Source organism: Corvus moneduloides, chromosome 12 (genome assembly GCF_009650955.1).
Source record: "Corvus moneduloides isolate bCorMon1 chromosome 12, bCorMon1.pri, whole genome shotgun sequence".
NCBI classification, from domain to species: domain Eukaryota; kingdom Metazoa; phylum Chordata; class Aves; order Passeriformes; family Corvidae; genus Corvus; species Corvus moneduloides.
The window spans coordinates 19,983,877-20,011,065 of NC_045487.1; the positions used below are offsets into that span (position 1 = coordinate 19,983,877).

General features: G+C 38.3%; 1 protein-coding gene across 1 annotated transcript in view; it reads left to right on the plus strand.

The window, feature by feature from the left end:
• LOC116449773 (transcription initiation factor TFIID subunit 4-like) overlaps positions 1 to 27,189 on the plus strand; it is a 147,718-nt gene that overhangs the window by 64,433 nt on the left and 56,096 nt on the right. The window contains exons 11-13 of the mRNA XM_032121596.1: positions 1,324 to 1,454; positions 3,431 to 3,556; positions 13,136 to 13,192. Of these exons, the coding sequence (XP_031977487.1) occupies positions 1,324 to 1,454; positions 3,431 to 3,556; positions 13,136 to 13,192 (314 nt within the window). The remainder of the gene's footprint in view (positions 1 to 1,323; positions 1,455 to 3,430; positions 3,557 to 13,135; positions 13,193 to 27,189) is intronic.

The window sequence follows — 27,189 nt, forward strand, 5'->3', positions numbered from 1 at the left end:
CCAAGGACAGCGAAGAAGGGACGGGACGGGGCCGGTGCCGGCGCCCCCTGAAGGCGCTCCCGGGGCCGCTCCCGGGGCCGCTCCCGGGGCCACCAGCGCCGGGACCCGGGCACGCGGCCCCGCCGCTCGCTTCTCCCACATCATCTTTTTAGACGTGGGATGGTTTCTCGCTCTCGAATTTAGCTAGGGAAAGGTAGGAACGCCTTGCAAAGCAAACACTTGCTCTTGTGCCTCCGAGGTCGTGTTTGTTCGGGGACCCCTACCCAGACGAGGATTCCTCTTGCAATTGGCTCTGCAGGAAGCACTTCTCAAAGTAGTTACAAATTTCCTGTATTGTTTTGCATAACCTTTAATGTGTCCCAATCAAACCACTTTTAAAAGCCTTGTGCCCATTCAATGGAAAACTGACTCAGTGTATTTATTCTTTTGTGGTGGGTCAACACCAATGGTCCATACAAAATGCAACTCTCAGGTTTTTTTCCTGTATAAAATACATATATTTCTGTGCGTGCACACAGGGAGTTTTCTATCCAGAAAACTGCCCTACTGGGACCACATATGTCTTTGTAGGACTGTAGTTTAAATTAGTACATGTATTCATATACCTACAAGTTTGTATCCAATACTTTGTAATTATGAATGATGAATTTAGGAGTCCTTAAGTGTTACCCATATTCATTTTTTTCTGTAGCTTGGATGTTTTTGAAATATATAAATGCGTTAGACTGTAGACTATTTGCTTTTCTTATAAACTCAGCATGAAGTATCAAGTGTCCAAATAACTATGGGACAAGGAGACAACTGGTGTTTCTGAACAACACTTTTTAATATGACCTTATTTCTTTGCCTTCAATTAATAGGGTTTTTTTTTTTCCCCCCCTAAAGAATTTCTATTATCAGTACTATGCCAGTGGTGTAGGCTAAAGGATGCAACAGAATGCTTTGGGCTGCAGCCTCACGTGCTTGACACTGAAATTCATCTGCATTAATGCTTCTGAAAATAAAGGAATTGTTTCTTGTGTAGAACAACTGAGAACTCACATTGTCTCATACTCTGATATGCCTTGATTTAATATGTTCTTAAGTGCTTTCAAGTGTTAAAGAAATTCTCTGATTTCTCTTTCAAACTTGTAGAGTCACACCCTTTTCAAGGGGTCATGAATGTGTCACCAAAGCCACGTAAATACACTGTCGTGGATTTTTCTATCCAGGAAAACAAAGTTATGACATAAAGTCCTTTAGAACTTTGTTTGTGTTTTGGGTTGGTTTTTTTTTTCTATGGGGGGTAAGCTAATTCTGTTTTGTTTTGTTTTTTTGCTTTAGCTAAAAAACTAGGAATTACTGATGTGCCAGCTGAGGTCGTTACTTTTATTTCCCATGCGACACAGAACAGATTAAGAACAGTGATAGAAAAAGTGACAGTGATAACCCAGCACCGAATGGAGTCATACAAAGTAAGTGTGCCCAGGAAGGGTTTGTGTTCCAGAGCGCCGTGGGGCCGGCAGTGCTCAGCACAGCAATGTTCTGGTTCATGCTGCAAAGCTTCCCTCGGCTGCAGGTTTGTCTGCTCAGCAAACAGAGAGTGGTGGGATGGTAGATCTGCCTGCCAGCTCGTCCTCCTCCTCTCTGACGGAACTTGTTGTAGAATTGTTTCTGTCTTTCTGTGGTAAAGTGTCTGGCATGAAGCATGTGCTAAGCTATTTCTGCTCGTGGACTGTGACTAAGACTTGGTTCTTGGTAGCTCCTTTTTTTGTCCAGGGTATGCATGAGTTGGATCAAAATTGCTTTGGTATTTAGGTATCTATAGTAACTTTTCGGGATGTGAGAAATATTAGTATTTTACAAAAACTGCCAATATATTCCCTAGCAACTAAAGAATTCAACTGTAAATTCTTCACTGTACTTAAACATGGTTTTCTCTTTAAAAAGAACATTTAAAGGTAAAATGCTACTCTGATTCTTTTGTTAGTGATTGTATTCCTGAAGAAGATTGAAACAATTTTGATATCTTAAACCAGGGGGAAATTTAAATAAGGATCTACAAACCAGTTTAAAATTCAAATGAATCAAACATTTTTATTGATATATTTGAAATGCCTTTTCCAGTAGAAGTAAGGTGCTTGTTAGATATTATAGTTGTTAAACTGGTGTCAAAGTAAGATGGCAATAGCTAGTTGTGTGTTGTCTTAAGCTGTGTTTAGATTTCTTAAGCATATATATATATATATATATATATACATACATTGAATAGCTCTGGTTTAGTTTGTTCCTTGGTTTTGTGGGGTACTTTTTTGTATTTCTGGAGTGGCAGTCTAGTCAAACAGCTCTGGACTGTGTCTTAGCCCACCTATTTCCCAAACCTGAGTCATGGTTGGACTAATTCTATGTGATATTTGCAAAAATGATCATCTCTGGGGTCTGTTACTATAATCAACATCATTGTGATAGAAAAATGGATTAAAAAATAAAGGCCACTCTTCCTGCTTATTACCTACACTTACATTTTTCATTGCAATTGATGTTTATATTCTACTGTATTGGATTAAAAGTAAAGTCTCCTTGTTTCTTTTCAGTATTCTTTATCAGCTTCAGAAGTGTTAAATCCCTCCTTCCTTCTCTCTAGGATGGTGTCTGAGAAAAAACCAGTTTGCTTAGTCCATATTAAGCCAAAGAAGCATTTAAAATAATGTCTTAAAAGATCCTTAGGAGAAAAATAGTGTTGTCTCTGATTGAATTGTAGCATTGTGATTGTATTCCATATTTTTCTTGGTTAATGTTCTTCTTTGATTTCGTAGCATTGTGGTCAGAAAGGAAAACACTAAAGTAGATAAATGGGATGCAAGTAATGTAACTTATTTTTCTGACTGACATTCTGAGTGTTCTTCATGTGGCTCATGCCATAAACTCTTCTGGTTGCTGTGTACTAGGAAAACTTGCATGCTCTTAGTTGTTATAAGCTTCTGTTTTGATGTAGTTACAGGCTTATTTTCAACTGAATTTTTAGCTTTAATGCTTTATAATGCTGCATCTTGAGAAAGTCTGTTACTAGTTCAAGGTTAGTACAAATGTAGGAATTACAGGTTATGAGCTTGGCTATAAAGTACATCTAGGATTATTCAGTAATAAAGTCAAGCATTTTAGATGTTTTCCATCATTAAGTCTGTTGGTTTTATTTTTTTAACTCTTTGATGTATGTGTTGCTGGCAAATCAATCCTTGCTTTTTAAAATTTGCTTAGATATTAATTAAATTATCAGATTCTCGCTTCATTATTAACCATAGGCTGGCTTCATTCCTGAGCCTAAAAAATAATAATTTTCTTTTTATTATTAGTACAATGGAAAGGTTTTAATGTGTAACACCTAGAGTCTTCAAGTGCATGCTCTTGATAAAAGTGCCTGTTTTTCTAAAGGCCTGTCCCTGTTTTACAGGATGATGAATGGTACGAACAAGCCACAGATGTCCGATCACAGCTGAAGTTCTTTGAGCAGTTGGAGCGTTTAGAAAAGCAAAGGAAAGATGAACAAGAGAGGGAAATCTTGCTGAAGGCTGCTAAGGTATCACTTTTACTGTTTTTTTAACTACTTAACAATCCGTAGCCTTCAAACAGTTATTTAATTTTGTGATACCTGTTTCATAAACACATCTTGTTTCTTAAAACAAGAAAGGTACTGTTGTTGTGATATCACACCTTGTGGGTTGGGCTCTGGTCTGTGCTGACTCCAGACCCACCTGCCTGGGATGCCTCTGTGTTTTCAACCTACAGCTCTGAATTTGATGAGTTCTTGGGTCTATAGGAGACAGTGGCTAGCACTCCCAAAATAATTCTGTGAAATAATTGTTACAATTGCCTTTGGAATTTAATGGATGCCAAGGGTTTCTGTGCCAGTGGAGAATCATGGCCTACACATCTCGTTTTTCAACAAATTCAATAAATTCTGATGGATTTTTTGGAGGCTTTTTAATTCTTAAGTTTTTAGACTTAGTTTTTAAACAGTTTTGTTCATTTGTTCATCTTCATTTAAATGTGTTCCAGTTGCTTCTCCATAACTGCATTATTTGATTGATTCATGCCTGTCTTCAGTTAACTGTCAGTACTTCAGGACTTGTTCCTTTCTAACTTTAATTCCAGAGACTGAGTGTTCATATGTGCAACAGAACAAACTCAGATAATATTGTTTCAAGAGCACATAGGTACAGATAAATCTCCTGCTTGTGACTGTAAATTTAATTATATATATCATATCTAATTGCAAATAAGTTTAGTTATCCCATTTCTAATTGTATTTGAATCTTCATTGAGTTATTTGTTGTATATTCTGAAGAGATTACACAGAACAACTCAATGTTCCGTTGTAACACAGCCTCCTGATTTTATGCCATTAATGTTCACAATTTGAGAGATTTTTAAATAAAAAAACCAAAACCTAGCCTTGCTTATTTAGAAATCTATTTGTCAATTAAGCTACTTTAATCTGTCCTGTTTGTACTCTTAATTTATAATTGTTCACATTGTTAAATATTCCACAAATTTTTACACTACATAGATACTCTTTAAATGTTTTGACGAAAACATGTTTGCTGTTTTCATTCTTGATTCTTATTTATTAAAAATAAAGAAATGCTTATTTATTTTTTATCCTGTTTTCTGCATTCAGTGACTACATCTTGGTGAATCATTTTCTGTCTATCCTGCTGCTCATTAGTTATGTTGGTTGTTTCTGAAATGGACATTGAGAAAAATGCAGTACCTTATAGTCCTTAGTTCAGAAATGCTTCCCTGACTGCACAAAGGCTTATGCAGGCTGATGTGAGATTGGGTTAGAGGACCTCCTGGTGTTCCTTCCAACCTGAATTCCTTCATGAATTGATATTCTGTGGTTTGGGCAGGGTTTTTTTGTTGCTGTTTTAGTCTTGGATATTATGAAGTCCTGTGAAGTCTAAATATAGGAAATAAATACATGGTCATCAAGTTTGATTCCTACAGATTACAGAAAGAGCAAATTATAGAATTGTGCAACAAAGAAATGTAAAAGAATCCCCTGACTGATTTGAAGGAATTACCTTATGTATAAATCAGCTTCATAACCAGGAGACAGCTAGGAAGAAATATATGGTATACTAAAAAAAATATATGAAGGTGAAAATTAAGTGAAGGTGTTAAAAGTCCAAAACCAGACCACAGAGTAGCCATGGAAGAGCAGTGCTGATTTATCAGTGTTAATGTTTAGAGAGAGAAGTTGAAGACACTGTGGACCCCTTGGGAGGTGCTTATGCAATGTTGTGATTTAAGTGTAAATGCCAGTTTGGAAGTGAACTTCCTTTGTTCAGCTGGTGCTCCCCAGTCTGTTCTGATGGAAGGATGGATGACCTATTGCAAGGCTTACATAGGATGTGGTTTGGCAAAATATGATCAGATTACAATTTTTTATTCTATACAATAGATTTTACATTATTTGTTGAGTTTTTTATTCTGGATTCCTATGTACTAATTCCTTACCCAGGATTTTGGTTTTCTCTGGTTTTTTTATGACTGAGCCTTGTTGTCTAAGGAGATGTCAGTCCTTGTGGGAAGGATGGAGTAATTGTAATGACACAGTAATTAAATGGACACAGTTAAAATCTGCCCCAGCTGCTTGGTGAAGTGGTACCCATCAGTACCCACTTCATGTCTGTCTGTGGCCTTGGTGATATTTGTGTCTGCAGAGGGGGGGGGAGATGCTTAAAACTGTCTCTGGAGACTCAAATATCCACCATGCAAAGGCGTTTTTCCCGCAGTCATGGCACCTTTGTCACCTTGACAGTGTTGTCTTTAAAATATAAAAATCTTTGGGGTTTAAAGTGAAATTTCTCTTTCTGTTTTCCCTGCTACAGATGCTTAAATCTAGAAATCATATTTATTTATAACTGCAACTTCCTAATGTGCCTTTTAGAGAAACAGTGTGATCTTTTATCCTGGAAGTGTTTTGACATGTTATTGTGCAGCATGTTTTTAACATTACTGAGCAGAACCATTGTAGTGAAAGTTTCAAAGCTTCCTGCTAGTGGTGCCTCATCTACTGTCTCATATGGAAGAGCATAAACAGGTTGAACTTGCACAGTGAAAATTCTTTTTTAATTACTTTGGAGCCTTGTTAACAGCCAAAGTCCAGGTTTTGACAAAGAATAAGATTGTGAAGGAAATGTTTTGAGCATCGAAGCAGATGGTGTTAAATAATCTACTTAATAACAGGATAATCAATGGAGAAGGTAATAAAAAATGAAGGAATAGGTTGAAATCAAAGGGGGAGGCAGCATGAGCCTTCGGGAAGCCTTGAAACTGATTTGGTAATTTAGCATTACGGTTCAGTAAGGGGTTAAAAAAAAAAGTAAGTGATAGCCAACAAAAGTGTCAGGCATGCAGGTTTTTGTTGTTCTGGGTGGTGGATGGGTTTCTTTAGGAGGAGAAATGACAATATTTGACACAAGTGTTCTCGTTGATCTGCAATCATAATTTCAGTTGTTACATCAGGAAATGATTGCAAAATTTGTAAGCACTCAGATGGGCTTGATTTGGCTTCAGGAAATGTTTTTGGGAGAAGAAGCAACAAATCAGACGAGAAGGTAGAAGGAAAAAAAGAAGGAAAAAAATACAATTTTTGGCATTCTTAGAAAAGTTGCTGAAGTTAAAATTAGCTGTGAAGCTACATGAGTGTCTTTGAAACAAAGGAGCAGTATTATTTAGCTTGTTAAATGAGAGAATATTACAAAATCTTACATCCCAAACCTGGGAAATACTTGAGAAATAGAAACTTCATATCACAAGCTTAGGAGCATTGTGGCAGATGTTCTCATTCCAGTGAGATATTTTGGGAGAAGACAAACTTGAAAGGAAAAACCATGCTATTCTATAGTGGCAATGCAACATAGAATTTCTTTTACATAAAAAATCTAAAATTGAAACTACTACTGCGCTGTTTCAGGAGCCAGAATGACCTCCTGCACCTCAGGGATCCTGCATCATGTTCCACAGCATTCCAGAACTTTCCACACCATTTCAGAATATTCCACAACGTTCCAAAATGTTCCACAACATTCCCATACCAGCCTTGAACATGTGGCCCAAAGCATTTCTCTAATTTACTTTCTAGTAATTATTTTTATTATAGAAGTGTTTAAAGGCATATTGGTCCCCAAACTGTGAGATCCAGTCACCTGCTGCTGCTGGAAGAGCTCCTGTCTCAAACACCCAGAAAATGTGATGTGTCAAAAGGGGAACCTGTACAGGGAGGGACTGAGCTGCCTTGGTTGTCACTGATTTTGGGTTTTCTTCCTGACATGAGCATCACAGGTGGGAAAAAAAATGGCACAAGGAGGGACCATCTTGTGTGTAAACATGTATGTAGAGCACAATCTCTTTAAAAGAAATATTTGGGAGAGTCAACTCTTGGCCCTGGTTTGTTTTGCCAGTAAGAGCCACTGGCTGTTGTTGCCAAGTGTGTGCAGAACCAGACATCCTCTGCATCGGCCTTTGGGGATGGTACAGGCAGTACTGAGGAGAGCTAAGGAGAGTCTTAAGGCTGCAGAAAGGTCAAAAGCCAGACTAAAATCACTGGAGGAATTTACCTTTACATTTGACATGGTGTGTCTCATGTGGAGTTTCTAAAAAAAAAGAAGATCCAACAAAAAAACAAACCCAACAAAGCAGTGGTCTTATTATAGTAAATCTGTGTTCTTGCTGCTTTCATAGCTATTTCCAAAACCTGGAAAATGCAGGTGGTGTCTGTCAAGTTGAATGAAGTTCTGGTTCTGGGCTAATAATGGAAATATTTCTGGCAGCAGCAGGAGTAGGAGGTTGTAGCTGATTTGTTGTTGTTTTGTTGGGTTTATTTTTGAATTGTTTTTAGAGAGAGTGGTGACAGTAAAGAGTTACAGTATAGAGTTGTCCTGGCTCTCAGAAAATGAATGAATTGTACTTCTATGGTATAATCTATGATAAAGTGGATCACATTAAAATTAGTGTGTTAATTAATCTGCTCTAATTGGCTGAATGCATGTGTATTTTATTATAAAATAAATGCTGAAATTTAATTTCCAATATATGCATTCAATTAGTCTGTTATTTTGAGTGTTATGTATTAGTAGCACAAGTCTTTCAAGTTCTGGGATCTTAGGTACAACTATTGCAAGAGTAAGATGTGTTCTGTAAAAGGAAAATTCACATAAGTAAATGGAAAATTACGTTTAGACTTGTTTGTAAAGTTAATTAGCATTTATGGATGATAGTGATTTTTATAGTGCTATAGGCTGAAGGGCTTTTTTATTGGAGAGATCATTGAAATTTGGTGCTGCAGATTTCCTTCCACACGTGTGCTGTGATGACTTGAAGGGGCTGCTCCCTGAGTCCGAGATGAGTTCAGCTGTCATTCCAATTAAATCCTTTCCCTTTCTTCTGAGAGCAGTGAATTCAGTGCAGCCTCCTGTCTGCATGTGCACTTGGAACTCACTTCTGATGAGAGGAGAGCAAAATGGGAATTACTGTGTTGAGATAATTTTCTGAATTTTTAGGCATTTGTTACTGCAATTTTAATGATTTTAATATAAATCATTTTTCAGACCTGCGCTTTTGCATTCCACCTCACCATGATCGTAACACTGAGCAGCGTTTTACCCTCAGTTATGATGCTTTTAACTTTCACTTTTTATTAACAAAGCTAATGTGAAAGCAAAGTGTTTCATGTTGCCAATTTAATTTCTTTAATTAAAAGTGAAAGTTATAAGCTGGTACAGCCGTGGGTGAAGTTCTAATGTCATCAATGGGGAAAAATAGGTTTAAAATTGAAACTGTTGGCACAGCAGTGGCTCTCAATAGTACAGCACCTGCAGTTGTGACTCCTTATTTAATGAAAAAAAATGAATTTGAGGTATTAAAGACCCCTAGTGTTTATATTGGTAAGGGGCAGTAGTGCCTTAGCTGGGGTCAGATGTAGCTAAATGCAGGAGAGACCCTGTGAGACATTTCCCAACACAGGTGTAACAAGCCAAGACTTCAAAATCCTTACAAATCCAAACAGAAAACTTCTTTTTGTTAGTGGATCAAAAATTTAGCACCAGTGCAACTTTAACGTTAATAATCAAGCAAAGTATTGAATGATTATGATAATAAAACACAACAGAAGTATTATTAGTCTGTCCATGTGTACAGATGCAGAGTGTGCTCCAATTTAAAAAAAATGGTGCATGTATTTAAGTATTATGTGGGTTATAGATATCCTTATAAGTTTTAAGATACTCTTGCTTTCTAATTTCAGACAATTCTATGAGATCTGCAATACCCTTAAAACTACACTGTTCCATGTGTAATTGGATGTCTCTTTTTGTGGCCTCCTGCCTTAACACAAGCCAGGGGAAGAGCTGAGGTTTGGAACATTAGGGAGTTTGCTGACATGTAAATGAAGCCCCTTATTTCTGTTGTTTTGAATACACACATTTAACATACACTGCTTTTCATACTTTGGAAGTCCAATATTTCCATAGACCTAATGTGATCTATGCAGTTTTCAGTTTCCAGATAAAGAGCTCTCTAACACAAAGCACTTTAGTTCTTCACAATTAAAATCTGTCTGGTCTAATAAAAATAGCTGGTGTTTGGGAGAGACGTTAACAAACCTGGTTTGCTGAATATGGTCTCAGTAGGAGACAGCATTTAATGCATTTAAAAGTATGTTATCTGCTTAGGATCAGTCCTGGATTTCTTTAAAATTACTATGGGAAGCTTGCTTACTTCTAAAGGTGTTTATTCATCAACGGGAAAATCCATTACATAAATGCAGCCTGCTTTATTTACAGATCTAGACACGATGAACAGGGAGTGGAAGGCAAAGGAATTGTGATAAACTCCTTCAAAGTATTTGATTTGGTGGGTTCTCTGATTAGTGGGTGTTCTCAAAGCTTTAGAGGAAGGAGACACTGGTGCATTAAAAGATTTTGGAAAAGCATGTTTCACAAAACAGGTGAAGTGCTGCATATTAAGATTAGGATATTAGAAAGGAGAAAGGAAGAGAAAACACAAAATATGAATTAACTTGAAGAAAAAAGTTAAACTGCAATTTAAAAAAGCTAGGAATGATTAGTCAGGAGCTTGACAAAAGTAAGTGTAAAATACTAAAATGATTGCTTGGTGATGGTGACATGTTGATGCCTTGATGGGTGATGTAGAAAAGCACTACAAGAGCTATGCAGCAGCAAAATTGTGCAAACTCTTCAGAGGAAGGGAAAGATGTTCACGTGTGGAGTGGAGTGTAAAGGGAATCCAGTGACATTTCTAAAGCTTATTTAGGCACCTCTCTTAAGCTTGACATTTGCATTTGCTTATATTTGCTTTAATCTGTGTTGCATGAGCATTGGTGAAGCCTTTTATAATTATATTAGATCATGAAGTGAAGAATTAATGAAATAGTTGATGTTTATACTTGTCCTTTAATACATTTTAGCCTCCATATGCTGCTGATTTTATTTCTGAAGCTTACTGACATGGTAATCAGCAGGAAAGTATTTTAGTCTTAAAAGTCTGCTTTTAAAAAAATCTGTTAAAATTTATCTGAACTCAAAACGAAATTAAATTCCTTAAATTTTTTAGTAGTAATGATACATCCAGTGTAAAGTTGGAATTCTGCTTGTTTGAAACAAGAACTAGCCTGGATTCTTTGGAAAGGCTATTTGGCATGGACTCAAGCAATAACTACAAATCATTGCATTATTCTAAATGTTAAAGTAGTTCTATCTTCACCTTCAATCTGGGTTATATATGGAACTTCACCTGGTATTTTAGATCTTCATTTTTGAAACAAGGTTACTGTATCTGATATTGTTCAGGAGCTGAGTACCTGTTTTCACCTCTTCAATCCTTTTTATCATTTATTTATTGTGAACAAGCTGGAGATTTACACAGAGCAGATGATTTGCTTTTGCATGTTGCAGTTATCCTGAACTCCAGATCTACTTTAATTTGGTCAGTTTGGGGGGGGGGGGGGAGAGGGGGGGAGAAAAAGCCTCAACTTTTAAATGTGTTACTTTACTCTGTAGCGCTTTCAGAGTTTTTCCTTCACTTCTGGAGCCCAGGAAATTGCAATGTTACTTTGCATCTGTTGCTTTAATTTTTCTTACAATGTCCCCAAACACAATGTACATCTGGTGTGTTTTCCAGGATTCTATCATTTCCTTGTAGAAAGTTAGTAACAATATTAGAAGTCTCAGCTGGATTCTCCTAGGACACTCTGCTTTCTCCTAAAGCTGACGTGCTTTTAACTTGTACTTTGCATTTGGCAAATGTTTCAAGCTTCATACAGTAGTATAACAATACTTTATGTTTCTGTACTGCTTTCACTGTGAGATTCACAAGGCAATAGAAGTTCACTGTACATTTATAAATTTATCATCAAAACCCATGCAAGGGCTAAATATGCTTTTCCGTGTATAATTCTGGAGAAGGTGAGGCTCCAATGGTTGAACTGTCACTGCAAAATGGCAGCAAGGACCTTGTTCAGCTCAGTTCATAAATACTGACCTGAGCCCATCTCCTAGAAAAGCGGGTTTTGTTAGTTTGGTTTTTAACCTAATAGGTATAAATATAATCAAGTTCTTAGTAATTGCTGTGCTGATTAGAAACCCGGCTCTCCGGCAGACCCACATATGTCATGAAATACCTTTTTGTCCTTTGAACATTAACTAGGTCAGATTATCTACATTTTTCTTTTTGTCTGACCACAGCAGTTAGAAGGAACCTCAGCCTGTGTTAAGGTGGAGTTTCTTCCTTGGCTGGCACAACTACAACACGAGAGCCTGATTTGGTCATTGGCTGTCTCAGATTTTGATTTGTCATTCCTTTGCTGCAGACACTGTCCTGTCCCAACAACCTCTTGTGCCAACAGACACAAAAGCACTTATAGATGGTGTTGGAAGGTGAAGCTGATGTGCACAGTGGAAGAGTTAAGCACATCTAAAAATCTCATTGTTTGATGTCACCATGTGTTATCAGCACTGTTTTATATGTGTGCTATAGTAGCTGAAAAAAACCAGTCCCAGTTCAGAAAAAACCAACCAAACCCACAAAAAACTCACAAAAACTAACAGGAGAAAAGATAGGGAATTCTGTGCCATTGGTGCCCTGTCTGCCAAATCACAGCCAAGGCACTCTCCAGGCCCTTTTAAGTGTAAGCCCTTAAAACCTGTCTGACTTTGGTTTTCTTAACGGATTTTTGGCTTCTGACCAGAATATGGTGTGAAAAATTTAAACACCAGAAAAGAATCTGAGACTGTGTAAGTTTGCAAACTAATATTCTTTCTAGTTTCAGGTCTGCCTTCAGCATAGCAATAACCAGAGAATGGATAGATAGGAGAGGGCACAGGTATTCCTTTAGTTGTGTAAGTGGTATCACTTTAAATCTCAAAGAAATACTGAAGTAGAACTACTTCATCTCTCAGGTGTCAGGAACAACAGTTTTCCACAGGTGTCACAAGTTTTATTGCAGCTTCTTACAACTTTTTATGCAACCTTTGCTGAATGCTGACCTATCACATGTTTGTAAAAGTATAATGTGTGTATTATCTGCCTCCTGGATTTTGAATTCCATCAGTCTGAAAATGTGTAGTGAGCACAGATATAAAGATTTACCTTTTGGGAGGGCAACTTTACAATGGTTTTCTCCACGTTCTCTACCAAGAGCTAAATACAAGCTTAGTTGCAAACAGTAAATTTTAAAATATGTGACTGTAAGGACATAAATTAAAAATTTAAGATAACTGGAAAGGGTGTCACTTCTGCTCTTGGATGCTTGAATTTGTTTGTATTAAATAATTGAAATTTAAACCTGTATGGAAACTTTCACATTGACAAAAACATGATTGGGTTGGTTTTTTTGGTTTTGTTTTGTTTTTTAATTCGAATCTAGACTACATCTCATTTACGACTGAACATTTAACAGTCTTTTGGGTGGGGCTCATGGGTTTGAAATTGCACTTCTATCAATTTAAGTGTCCCATGTTTGATACCTTGTATCCTGTTCCTATTTCTTTGCTATTTTTTAACTTACTGCAACAGATGAGGGGTTCTTAAACCATCTGTTAACCTTTTCTCCCCATTTTTTTTAAACATGTAGAGTCGCTCAAGGCAAGAAGACCCAGAGCAAGCTAGACTGAAACAAAAAGCAAAGGAGGTAAGCAGAGCTAGAGATCATTACACTTGACATTTCAAGGCTTGAACATATTAATTTTTTATGCCTTGCTACTTGTATATCGTTAATAAAAATCTGACTAAAAACTTTTTAGGATGTATTTGTTGCTTTGCCTTTGATCTTAATGTTTGCAAACTAATACATTAATACATGTGAAGCCTAAGGAGATTTTATAAGAGAATATTTCCATACATTACATTTTCATTTCCATTTTAGGTAGCTGTAGCTTTTGTTGGGTTGTTGATGACAGCAGCTCTAGATTTTGGTGGAAAATGTATGCCTTTGTCTTTTTGTGAAATGTCACTTTCTTAGAAATGTGCTACTTAACAATTTTGTTCTGGTAACATTCTTTCAAGTAATGTAATTGCCAATCATTTTCTCTACCTTGTGATTCAGTGGACTATTTACTCATTTGTCTAAATTACAATAATCTAAAAAATATCAAATAATTTCCGATGAAGTTGTGATATGTTACTCTAAGAGTACCTTAATTTGCTATAAATGAGTGACTGTCCTTTGCTTAAGGCATCTCATGGTTTAGGATTGGGTTGCAATTTAAATCAGTTAGAAAGATTAAAATATCCATCAGTTGAAAGCAATTTCAGCAAAATGATGCCATTCCTTTCAGGCAGCTTGTTTGGATATACACATTAGCAGGTAATAATTATGCACTGGAAGGTAAGATGTACAGAAAAATGCATATAGCAAGTTCTTTTGTATTGACCTGTTCTTCCTGTTTCGTTTCCCTCTTGGCAGTATTCTGTAGTCCCGTTAGCTACACAGACTTTATATGTATAACAGTCAAAAAAATCCAAATACATGGATGAGTTTTGTCTTCATTTCATTATGTGATTATGTAGTAAGACTTGATGAAATGAATTCTTGTAAACATTAGACCAGGCCTTAGTGTTTCCAGAGCTGGATTTGTCAAGCAAGCATTGAAATGAAATAGAGTAATCAAGTTATTTGGCAGGAAAAGAGGCAGGATTTTAATAGTACTTGGGTTTTGTATGTAGCCAGTGTATGCAAAGGAAGAATCCAGATTTTTGAGAGTAATTGATGGCAGGCAGAAAGGGCTGTTGGGCTGAGAACTGAAGCTGCCGTGCTGCTGGAAGTGAACAGAGCTGGGGTTAAATGCATTGCTGCTGCATCGGTGCTGGCTTTCCTGGGGATTCTTTCTCGGCCATTGGAAGCCTGAGGACGTGAAAGTAAAAGACAGGGATAGTAAACCCACACTTTCCAGTAGTCAGAGCGAGACAGCTGTTCTTTACTAGCGGCGAGACAGCCCCGCGCTGCCGCAGGGCCGCGGCGTGGCCGGGCCGGCCCTGGCTGCGCGGAGCGCTGCGGCCCCTGCGGGCCGGGCAGCGCTGGCACTGAGCGCGGTCACATCTAACGCTGGGCAGCGGGTTACGCGTGGGTAGAGCACACTGGTGTGACACTGAACGCCGGGCTTTGGGTGAGGCAGTGCAGAAGGAGCTCCTCAGCCTGAGTGCTGCACCCTCTGCATTTGGTCACTGGCCCTGCCTGCTCTCCCAGCCATCTCAGGAAAGCGCATCAATTGCTGGCACCACGCCTCTCTCTGAAGTTGAATTTCATTCTGCATGTTTGAAACCATAAGAAATGTCTCTGGTTTTAGTGATCAGGGTTCTAAAGCTCTAAAGACTTTAACTTAAAATATTGAAATTTAGTTAGTAAAAACATTTTCTTTTGCAAAGGGGAGTGTGGCGTGGTACTGACAAGATGATGTTTTAATATTGTTGGTATTTTTTTCTGTGTTGGATACTGGATATATGCTGATGTCTCAAATGATATTGACACTGCCAAAATAAAAAAATAACCCATTTTATAGTATAACAGGTTGGTTAGAAAAACTGTCTTTGGCATAACTTCGTCATTTGAAATTAAAAGTTTTGAATCAATACCAACAAAAATGTAAAAAATTTCAAAACTTCACTGCCAGCTGGGCTACTCTTAATGTGCTTATCACCCATAGCTCAGAGAGAAAGTGTGTTTCTTCTAAGTTTTGTATAAGCTAATGAATAAAATACTGTCAGCTTCAATAATAAGCTGGATTTGAAGCTGTGATTCCTTGATTTCTGTGTCTTGAATATTGCCTGAAGACCTTTGTTGAATATTGTTGAAGACCTGACATTCTTGTGGCCTATAGTAAAGTGGCCATTAGGTAGTGTTTTAAAAAGCACAAAGGGGGCACCTAAGAAACCTGCAGCTCTTCTAGCTTGTGTTGCTTGTTTAATGATGTGATTGTCAGATAGCTTGTTTTTTCATCCCAGCAAAACAGCTGATAGTATTATTATGTTCTGAAAATACTTGTTTCAGACTTCAGTCAGTTTGAACAGTGACACTACTGACAAAAGTCAGAGGGAGAAAGTGAAGTACCAAAAGAAGTCATTCAAAGTCTTAAAGAAAGTCTTCTAAATCTTTCCTTAAAAGGAAAGAACTATTCAAAACATTGAAAGAACTCTAGAAAGTGCTGTCTTGGAATGCAAAATAAAGGTACCAGTACAAGGATAATAGGATGAAGAGGAAAGAAAGAAGACTAGCAAAGGGTATTTGTTCCAAAACATTCTCCTTCATGAATATTTTGAAGACTTCATTCTGTAATGCTCTGTTTTCCTTCCTAATTTAAGAAGAAAAAAAGATTAGCTCAATTTCTTTCATAGAATGTCTACCAGTAGAAAGTTTGCTTCTTGCTTCTTAGTGTCATGAAGACAATGTAAGTGGAATCCTTTGAACACATTTTAAAATTATTTGGTTAGGTGAAGATAATGTTTTTTCTCTGTAATTCCATCTTGATCCATTTATTAGCCAGTCTTCAAACCACTCTGCATATTGCTTAAACCAAATTGACATAAATCAAGTTTAAACTGCATTTAAATACTTACCCAAACAAAGGGAAGGGTCATCTACACATGGTCTTATTGCAGAGCCAGGTTTCATTCACACGCAGACTATCACTGTTTTTGTTAAGTCAGTGCAAACCCACTCTGATTTCAGTGTGAGTCACTTATTTTGCTTTTGTATTAACCTGTTTCAAATGGACTTGAGTGAAAGCAGTAGCAGAATATGCCTGTGGAGGATTATATTGCTCAAAACTCTCCATTTGCTTTCACACTTCTAAGTTGGGGCAGCCTTTTTTCAGTGGACAGCATATGATTGTTTGGTAAGTCTATTTAATAAGCTACTGAAAAATATTTTCCATTGAGACTATTTCAGGGGAAAAATGATGCTTTTCAGCTATTACTTATTGCATTGCTTTGCAACATAAATTCTGAAATGTTTGACTTGGTACAAATTAATGTGACAAATAGCATCATTTGTGAGCAGTGTCTGTTTTGTTGGAAATTATATAGCTTTCCTACCTATTTTTTCTAATTAATGGTTTGAATTAACTTTTTAATTAATTTTTGTGATTAATAATAAGCAGGGAATACCCTGCATAAGTAGGGTATCATAAGGAGTGGAGTTTTCCATTTTAGACAACACATAGTTAAATTTTTTCAGACTGCTGTTTTAGAGAGTGATTAGAAAATCAATGGAACTATAAGTTTTACTAAACTAACTGTGATAAGCTTCAATGAACAAAGCATGACTAAAGCTTTTAAAATCAAGTTTTAGGAAATGCACTGATTTATGTAGTCTGGAAGTCACAAATGTAAGTTAAAGAAATTATGAGTTCTCTAATTTCCATTAAAAGGCTTCATTAAATAGAGCATAAAACAGGCCATATAACTGATAGCAGGAATAGATCAAGATTAGGAATATCTGAGTCAACACCCAGTAATTAATAATAGAAATGGTGTAGGGAAAGGCAGGCAAGGTAAGATCCTCAACATCCTTTCTGTCAGGGATATTCTACAGATCAGGGTCTGTTGCCTAAAAAATGTTTTAATTTAAAAGTTAAGTAGCTGAGCTTCATCCTGAAAGATTAACTTGGTTCAAATTTTTGTGTCATCACCAACCAAGAATATTGCATAATAATGAAAACTTAAACCAGACACCATAAATGTCTGGGCATGTATCCAGGCCCTAGATCAGGTTAGATAACACTCAGTGGAATCTGTTCTCAGGTGTGCTCATCAGCCATGAAAGGGAAGTCTCTGGCCTGTTGATACTCATACCAGCAGCCTTGGGATGCTAGGGAAGGCACAAGACAGCCCTTCGTGTGCCCTTGTCAGCAGAGCTGGCCCAGCTTCCTGGGGATGGATCAGGTCCTTTATCATGATGGAAGGGGCTTGTGAGTGCTACCCTGGCCAGGAGCTTTGGGAGTGCTCGGTTCTTGTGGAAGCAGAGCAGACACAGGCTTTCCCATCTCCCAGAAGGAGCTGTGTCCAGGGCAGCCTTGTGGTAACCATGGCCTTGGGTGCTGCCATCCCCCACATCTGCAGTGTCCTCTGGAACAAGAGCCTTGTTGGGCTGAGATTGACTTTTTGAACTGGGAATTTTCTGAATTATATGCAGTAAACTACATGGACTGTTAGCAGTTGGAGTTCTAGAGGAAGCTGTAGGATCCTTCTCTTTAAAACAATGAAATATGTACCTCATATGATGTATATGTTACGTGGTTCTAACATTGCCTTAGAGGTTTTAAATCCCCCAGAAGAACTTATAGCAGAATTACTGAAACTCCAGCATCATATACTTAGGGATTACAATAGGAAAACAGTTTTACACTAAATAATTTCTTGTCACCACACTAGTATTTATGTATCAACTCAGTAGGAGTGGTTTCTTACAACTATTTAAATGATAGTTTACTGAAGTTATCATAATTACTGAAAATGAAAAGCAAATGAAAATTGTTTTGTTTGGAAAGTTAATTTATTCACCTTTTCACCAAAGCCGAAGTCCTTAAAGATTGTACTACTAATGTAGTGTCTCAGTGATGAGAAGTCTAAGTAAATTTTCTATTTTGTCATGCCTGACATAAAAATATTGATTCAAAAGCAACACTCTTATCTTAAACTGGTTTCTTATAACACTGTCCACTGAGAAATAGGGCACTTGAATGGGAATAAATTTAAATTTTCACTTAGCTCTCTAACCCATCTGAGTGTCAGTAGGTCGAAAGAAGGAAAAGCTGTGAATGTGATGCCTGAAGTAATGACGAAGCAGTGTTTCAGCAACACTGATTCCTCAGAACAGAGTTATTTCATGAATAGTTTCCTGCATCAGGCTACCAGTGCTACAGCTGTGATGCAGAAGGAATGTGAGCATTTTTGTCAATACATGTAGAAAGTCAGATAACAGTCACTTTTTCATACTTTCCCTGTACCACAGGTCTGCTGTTTGTACCCAGAAAAATGCTTTGACCATTCCTGCCCAGTTTAAGCTCATGCAGCACTGCCCTGGATTTGGTTTTAGAGTACAAGGTTTTTCTGAAGTTATAAAGTTTTTGCAATGACCTAAAATGTTAGTAATTAAACTTGCATCTCAAGAGGAGTGGTCCTATCTGACCAGTCAGAATACTCTCCTGGACATCCTGCTGCATTATCAAATCTACTGCTTGTGTTAGCTGTGTTTTTTTCCTTCCAGCAGCTATTACTTTAGATGCATAAGTATATTACGATAACAGTCCCAAATTCTGATGACTGAAGTTGGTTATAAAACTTACAGTCAAGGCCAGAAGAGGAATGGCATTACATTTGCTGCTGAGGAAACAAGATAATCTATAACCAGTAATAAGTTTATTGCATATGGATTTGGTGTGTAGGTCTTCCAGATTTCCTGTGTTTCCAAGGATGAGGTACTGCCCTGCAATGAATTCTGCAAGTCCTGAAGATCTTTGGTCAATAGCAATCTTACTATTCAGTAGAATTTCTTGCATGTATCTTTGTAAAATTGAAGCTGATGAAAATTCCAGCCTGTTCTTCTGGGCTTTGAGCAGAAGTTGTGGCAAGGTGTCTGACTGAAGTTGAAGCGTGGTGTCACCCTTGCTGTACAGAGAGTCAGAAACTGGATAATTGACAGAAAAATGCCAGGAGATCAGCAGAATGACCATGGTATCTTCCAGCTGAGTCAAATTATTTATTCCTGCCTAGGTAAAATGTGTATTAATTAGAGCTGAGTCAAGGGCTGGGGGTTTTTTTGTCTTTTCTCTAACCCAAGCTTGACCCAAGCTTACCTTATTAGCCTACCAGAAATCTAAATTAAATCCAGTGCTGTCCAACATAATAATTCCCTTCTACAAAATCAATTTGGTGGCATTCCGTAATGATGCATTATTCCAGCATACACATACTGCCCAGCTCTTGTTTAGTTAACATGAATGCTTATTTTTCATGACTGATGAAAACTGCTGGGTTTAGCATTCTTAAAGGGAAATGCTGGTTTACTGATAGATGAGCTAAATACACAGCCATTGTTAAGTAACAAGCTATTTTTATACCCCCATCTTTATAGTATAAAGTAAGAACACTCCTTTATCTTTGTTTATGCTTGCTACCGAGAAAACAAATTCTTAGAACTTGGTTTACATCAATGTGAGTGTGAGAAGGATCCATGTATTGCATCCCTGTTTTGTTGCCCACGCAGGCCTGTGTCAGATCTGTGAGGCTTTGTATGGGAGGTGTTTTATTATCAGGACAAATGAGGTTGCATAGCTTGGAGAGCAGGGGCTTATGCAAAACAAAATGGGACAGTGAGTATGGGATTGTTCAGCCTGGAGAAAAGAAGCTTCAGGTTGGCCTAATTGTGACCTTCCAGTACCTGGAGGAGCTGACAGGAAAGATGGAGAGACTGTTGACAAGGGCCAGGAGCAACAGGACAAGGGGGAATGGTTTCACACTGACAGAGAGTAGGTTTAGATTAGGTATTAGTAAAAAACTCTCCCCTGTGAGGGTGGGGAGGCCCTGGCACAGGGTGCCCAGAGAAGCTGGGGCTGCCCCATCCCTGGAAGTGTCCAAGGCAAGGTTGGACAGGGCTTAGAGCAACCTGGGATAGTGGAAGGTGTCCTGCCCATTGAATGAGAGGATCTTTAAGTTCCCTTCCAAGCCAAACCATTCTGGGGCTCTGTGGGTATAACAAGAGAAAGGAACAAGAAAGCAAGCTGTCTAGTCAAGCATTGTTCCTTGTTTAGCTGATGTCTCAGGGAGTATTTGAAAGGTATCAGCCTTCAAATTAACCCAGCAGCAGTGTAATTTTCTTAGATTTTGTATGATAAGTGTATTTGTCCTGGTGCAATCTGCTGTTCAAGACTAAAGCAGCTATTCATAACCAATGAAATACAGTGATTTTCTTGCCTTGTTACCAAAAGGGTTCCCATTTAGTGCTCTGAGAATGGGGGGCATGAAACGACCAAGAGCTGTATAAACCCGTAAAAGTTGGTTTTTCTTTTTGTGATTATTTCTTGTTTTCTCACATTCCCTAACAAAATTTTAAGTAACTGTGTACTCTCAATTTTCAAGTAAAACTAGTGAGGAGGACTCAAGACTCATTTTCAAAACAGAGTTTAGTTCTGGTGTGAAATATATCTGGGTTGTGTTTGAACAGTTCCAAAAGAACAATACCTGTTACAAAGTCTGCTCTACCTAATGGATTTCGTTGTTTTAAAGCAGAAAGGTGGTAGGGAAGGAGTTGTTTCTGTCACCTTCCAGAGCGCACACACACGATGGAGTCCTGCCTAACACAAGGTTGTTGCAACATGTAGCCTCCCGTTATACAGCAATAGGGCTGCTTAAAGGTGAATTTCCAGAACTTGGGTTTAGAATGGTAAAAGCTTTTTGCAAAGAATTTCTGAAGCTGCATGTGACTTTGCCTTTCTGAATTTCACCAAAATACTCCAGCAGGAACTTCCTCTTGTAAAATGAATTCTTTCAGATCTCCTGTAGTTTTCCTTCCATGTCTGTAGTAATAACCAGTGCTACTGCTTTTTTTGATTTTGAACAAGTGGAGGGTGGCAGCCCCGTTTTTAATCCCTTTTGGACTTGGTGGAGAGATAAGGGAGCTATTCTTTTCCATGTATGGTGTGTAAGATTTGTGATATGGGTGGTTTGAGTTTGCCTGTCTTGGGTACTGACAATTGCATCCAGAGGTTCCAGAAGAAGCAGTGAGGAATGCATTCAATGGTACTTCCTTTTCTGAAAGATTTTTTTTTTTCAATTTTATATATCTAAATATAAACACACATCTATCTCTCTCTCCCCCCTCTGTCTATATATAAATATATATATCAGATCAGTTTGTGCAAGGGAGAGGTCAAGACTGAATTTCTAGTTCTCCTTTTGCTTCAGTGGTGTTCTGTCTAAATATGGGTCTTCCTCAGGTAAAAACAACCTTGTTAAACACAATTTATCACATTGGCATAGACGGGGGAAAAAAGAAGAAAATTCTTTGGGAGCAAGCTGTGAATGTGGAAAAATCACATAACTGTTTTATCGGAACGCTGCAACAGATTTACTTTCCTGCTGATTTGGCTGACTAACAGCACTTTAGAATATGATTGCCTGTTTAATAAGTAGAGGGCAGCAAATGTCAGCTGTGTCTGCTTGTCAGAAACTGAGGAGGTTGCTTGGACAACAACATAAATTATTATTTAGATGATTTGGTCCCGTAGTTAAGCCTGCTGTACTCTATAGCAGCTTTCGAGGGGAGGTCAAGGTGTATTTAGGCTTCAGCCTGCAGGGCAAGTTTTCCCGCATCCCCTCTATGCGCATTGGTTTCTTACTCCAAAACAAACCTGAATGAGGGCTTTAATTCTGCTGCTGTGCTAACGTGTTTGTAAGCCCTGTTTGGCAGCCTCGAGCGCCCGAGGCAGCCACAGCTGCCAGCTTTCATCTGCCCCCAGATCCTCCGGGCGCTCGCGTCACATGCGCTGCCCCGAGGGGATGGAGGCGAAGCGCCCGGCTCCTGTGTGTCCCTGCCCGCTCGGGCTGGGGCTGCACATCCCGGCTCCTGTGTGTCCCTGCCCGCTCGGGCTGGGGCTGCACATCCCGGCTCCTGTGTGTCCCTGCCCGCTCGGGCTGGGGCTGCACATCCCGGCTCCTGTGTGTCCCTGCCCGCTCGGGCTGGGGCTGCACATCCCGGCTCCTGTGTGTCCCTGCCCGCTCGGGCTGGGGCTGCACATCCCGGCTCCTGTGTGTCCCTGCCCGCTCGGGCTGGGGCTGCACATCCCGGCTCCTGTGTGTCCCTGCCCGCTGGGGCTGGGGCTGCACATCCCGGCTCCTGTGTGTCCCTGCCCGCTCGGGCTGGGGCTGCACATCCCGGCTCCTGTGTGTCCCTGCCCGCTCGGGCTGGGGCTGCACATCCCGGCTCCTGTGTGTCCCTGCCCGCTCGGGCTGGGGCTGCACATCCCGGCTCCTGTGTAGCCCTGCCTCGGCTCCTCTTTGTGCAAGACCCACGCACAGACCTCCCCCTGCTCCCCACACCCACCTCACAGTCTGGCAGGGTGTTCATATGTTCTGTCATCTCACAAGGGCAGGACCTCGTTTGGAATATATACATTCCATAGAACACACTGTTTCTCGTAAAATATGGGATCTGTTTCTAACCTGGTAGTGGAAGATGAAAGAGTTCATGGGAGCACAGTTAAGGTGAAAGTTGAAATGTAGTAGTGAAATTTTAAACAAAGTAATTTAAGACTTCCTTGCCAGCCCATTTTTGAGAATATTTAATACCATTAACAGTAGGGTAAAAAGTGTCCATTTTGGTTAACTAAACACTCAACATTTCTGAGTGTAGCTAGGTTTTATGCCACTTTTCTCTGAACTACAAGCTAGGTGGCTGGGTGGTAACATGCAGAGGTCATGAAAGGTGTGTTAACATCTATTTCCTATTTTTAGTTTAGTCTTGTAGTTAAAAAACACGGCATCAGTCTGTGAAAGAGTAGTTATATCATCTTAGCTGAATAATGAGATACTGCTCAACATACCCTGAAAAAGTAGTGACCCTTCAATAGTAGTTGTCTCTTAAATAAATAAAATTTATTATTGCCATTCACAATATAGAGTTTTCCCCTCAAATATGTTTGTTAAAGGTAGATATGATTATCTCTAAAATGTAAACACTTGGAAGGTATTCATGTATTTTTAATGTTATTGGGCAGTTGAGTAATGGTTTGTAAGAGTTTTGTTTTCATGTAGTTTAGTTTTACAAATTGCTGCTGAATTGGTGGTTAATGTCTAGATTTCCATGGAAATTGTCATAAATACCTGATTTCCTGGAATGGGAAGGTTTGTTATATGTATTTATGCTGATGAGTGTCCATACACTGAGGTGTTGCAGCTTCCTAAAAACTGATGCCTCAGTATCTGGTAGGGTTGAAGCAAAGCAAATTGAAAAACAGTGTGCTGCAATTACAGTTCATGGGTTTATTGACTCTGCACAGCCGTGAAGCACAGAGTAGGCTTCTTACACTGCTGTGTCCTTTCCCTCCACAAGTAGGAAATGTATTTATATCCAGAACAGACATTTATATTCTTGAAACAGAAGTAACATCATGTAGATCCTGAAGATTTCTCTTAATGGCCAAAAGCCATATTCACACTGAAAGGTGCTTTAAAATCTATTATTTCCAAAAAAACAATAGTAATAATAAAAAAATCTGTCCTGGGAGAAGAGCTCCTATTTGACAAACATGTCAGATAATTAAGTAAGCTTTAGGAAAGTGTCAAATATACAAAATGGGAGAATAGAGCATAAGTGCTAAACTCAGGTGTTAATTGTGTTCAGGACAACAGGAGAGGAGCAGAATGTTCACTCTACTGGAAACATACTAGAGGTGAAACTGGTGAGAAGAGAGCATGTTTTTATGAGAAATAGGATAATTTGGTCTATTTATTTTTGAAATCTGTGTTTAAATTCTGGAGAAGTGTGATCTGTGTTTTCATGAGGAGCCCTTACTCTTAAAGCAGCCCAGCATTTGGTGGCTGTGGTGGGCACCTGCCAGCTGTGGACAAGTGAGATGGGCTCCCCTCAGAGGGTACCTGTAGAATATCCAGGATGTCTGCCCTGCCTTACTGTGACAGATAATGATTGTGAAGGTTATTGAATACACATTATTACTTCACTGTACGTGCTGCTGTTTCATTAAAATCAATTACTTTCAGCTTCCTCTTTTGAGGAACAGTAAATTCAGTATTCAGCAAAATTGTTCTGTCTTTTAGTAAGGGTCTGTCATCAGCATTTGCTAGTCTTTCCTTCTTAAGCAGTATGTTCAGGGAATCTCTTGTGTACTAGGGTGTGTAGGAAAACAAAAATATGGGATGATTTTTTCCCTCCCTCTAAGAAATAACTTGTTTGCATCTTTTTGCTATTTTACCTCTTTAGTGATCTAGGTGACTGCAAGATAGAGTGATACAGACCTTCAGGTTACATGGAAGCAGCTAAAGAATATGAAGCTCCATGAGCTCACCCCATGAGCTTCCGTAATTAAGTCTCAGATTGAAAACTCATACCTTATTTTAGGGTGCAGAAATCGAACAATGCTCTGAATTTTAGCAGAGGAGAAGGAGATCTTGAGGCCATGAGAGAGTGGAAAAGTTTTCTAAGACCATTTTTTTAATCCCAGTTTTGTCAAGGTTTAATCTAGGTAATTTATACAGAGATAAAATATACTTAACTATTGAGCTAAACTTCTGTGTGTTTTGTGTGCAGTCACGGTGCTCAGTACAAGGTGCTGAGTTTCAGTAATATGTGACAGTGTTCTGCTCTGCAGTTATTTGATGATTTAGATACAGAGCTACTATAATATTTAAATACCTTGTACATTGTTATGTTATCTAAAATGCATATGTTTCTTAAATTTGTCGATGGGTGCTTCTGTTAACATTGCAATATATGGTGATTTCTGTGATCTGCTCAGCTATACAAAAGAAAAAAATCATAAATGTACATTTCATAAATATCCTCAGGTAATTTTAACTGTGGCTTTAAAAATAATTCCTCAGTTAAAAAATGCTCATCTGTCTATCTAGCTATGTGGAGAAATAATTTCTGGACAGTACCAAAATCTGAAAAGCAAACATCCTAAGTCCAATGGGTAAGGAAATGTCTGCCTTAGCAGGCATGCCAGCATTCAGGAATGCTGAGGACATGTGGTAGGCTATGTAGCAAGTATGAGAGTGATCTGACTGGTTTGTGTTGGAGATTTTTATTTTTGCCCTGTGTGCCTGTGAGTGCATTTTTGCTCCTGTCACTTTTTAAATGTGTGTCCCTTACATTTAAATGTTAAAATTGAATTCTTCTGCCACACCACTGTAACTATAGAATATCTCTACTGACATCAGTAGCAATATTCAAAACAAACAGAATTTGTCCCCCTGGTGTTAGATATAATCTCATATCAAAACAACTCCTGTGGACAATTAGGATTTGTTTTTATCGGCGGCACTAAACATTTTTGCTTAAATGCAAAATACTTTTGTAGTTGTATATATAAAATAACCTGTGGTTGTGTATGTAATTTATTTGAAAATCAATATCAATCAGTCAAATTTTGTGATTTTGCATTAATTTCTGGGTGTGCCTGTTCAGTGTCTATTTCCCATCTCCTTGCCTTGATTTTATTTAAGATGCAAATAGGAGTGTGAAGCTTTTTAATGCAGCGAGTGCATTTTGTCTTTGCAGTAGTTGCCATGTAATTGCAGCTGTCTGGGCAATAATAGATGGTGTGGTGAGTGTGCAGCACACTGTGCAGAGCCCGTGCTCTGTGAGTTGCTCTGTGCAGCAGTAAGTGTTTGTGACAGGCTGTTTGCTGAATCCTTCCTGTGTGCATATGGCAGATCAGAGTTCAGTTGTTAGCAGATTATCCATTGTGCCTTGATGTTAAAAGAGGATACTTCCAGCCTTGGTTTGGAGCCGTCCTAGGAAGGGTTGTGCTGGGTGGGATCCGAGACAAGTTGGGAAGTGCACACAGAGAAGAAGGGGAAAATGAGCACAGCAAACAGTAGTGATTCCAGCTTTCTTCTTGTGATCACTGATAGTGTTTATTGTGAATTCAAAACTACTTTGAAACAGCTGATCAGTTCTGTAATGGAACATCATTAAATATTCTTTAAAGTTATAGCCAAAAAACAATCTTTAGGGGCATGTTAGAACCATTATTTCTTATGGGTCACTATTTTAATTCCTATATTTTTAAAATAGGACTGGTCAGAAAAATGTTACGTTTTTTAGACATTAGTATTTGGACCATCAATTTTAAAACATAAGAAAGTTTTACCCAATTCGAAGAGGAAAGTCAGATATTTTTTTCCCCCAAGACTGTGAGAAAGAGGAGCCTGTAATGAGGATATAATCTGTAGTTCTCCTTACTTATGATAACATGCCAAGGAATAGAGAGCAAAGAACATAGTGGAGTTTTTCTGTGAAGAATTATATTCTGCTGGTGGTGACACACATTTTAGACTTATAATATGTTGAAGGATTGTAAAAATATGTAATGCTGAAGGATTGTAAAAATCTAAATCAAAGGTTCAATATGCAATAAATTGAAAATTAATTAACCCCCTTGTGTTGGAGATGGGCTGAGTGCTGTTAGGAAAAGCAGAAGGAAGAGTGAAAGATTAAAAATATTTTACTTGGAAAGAGGAAGGTAAGGAGGTACATTTTAGATCATCTCATTTCCTTTCTAATGCAAATCTGATTCTTTGATTATTCACTTTTATTATTTATTTATTTATTCTCATACAAAAGGTAAAAATTATGACATATTGGGAATGTAGGCATTTTTTAATACTGAAATAATAGTGCAACTATTGCACTCCTTTCATCTGTTGGTGAAAAAGGATTTCAAGAAAAAATAATTTTGAATAGAATTAATTAAGGGATTCTTAAAGTCCTAAGCTTAATGTAACTGCAGTTCTTTAAAGCAGAAAAATGAGAGAAAACAAATAATGCCCCTTAAGGAGATGCTTATTCACGTAGGGTAAGTAGTCTTTGATTTTGGAGAGGTGGTGTGACTTGCAGTTGGAAACCTTGATTTATTGTGTCGTTATTTATATCTGCAATAAATGAGGAATAAG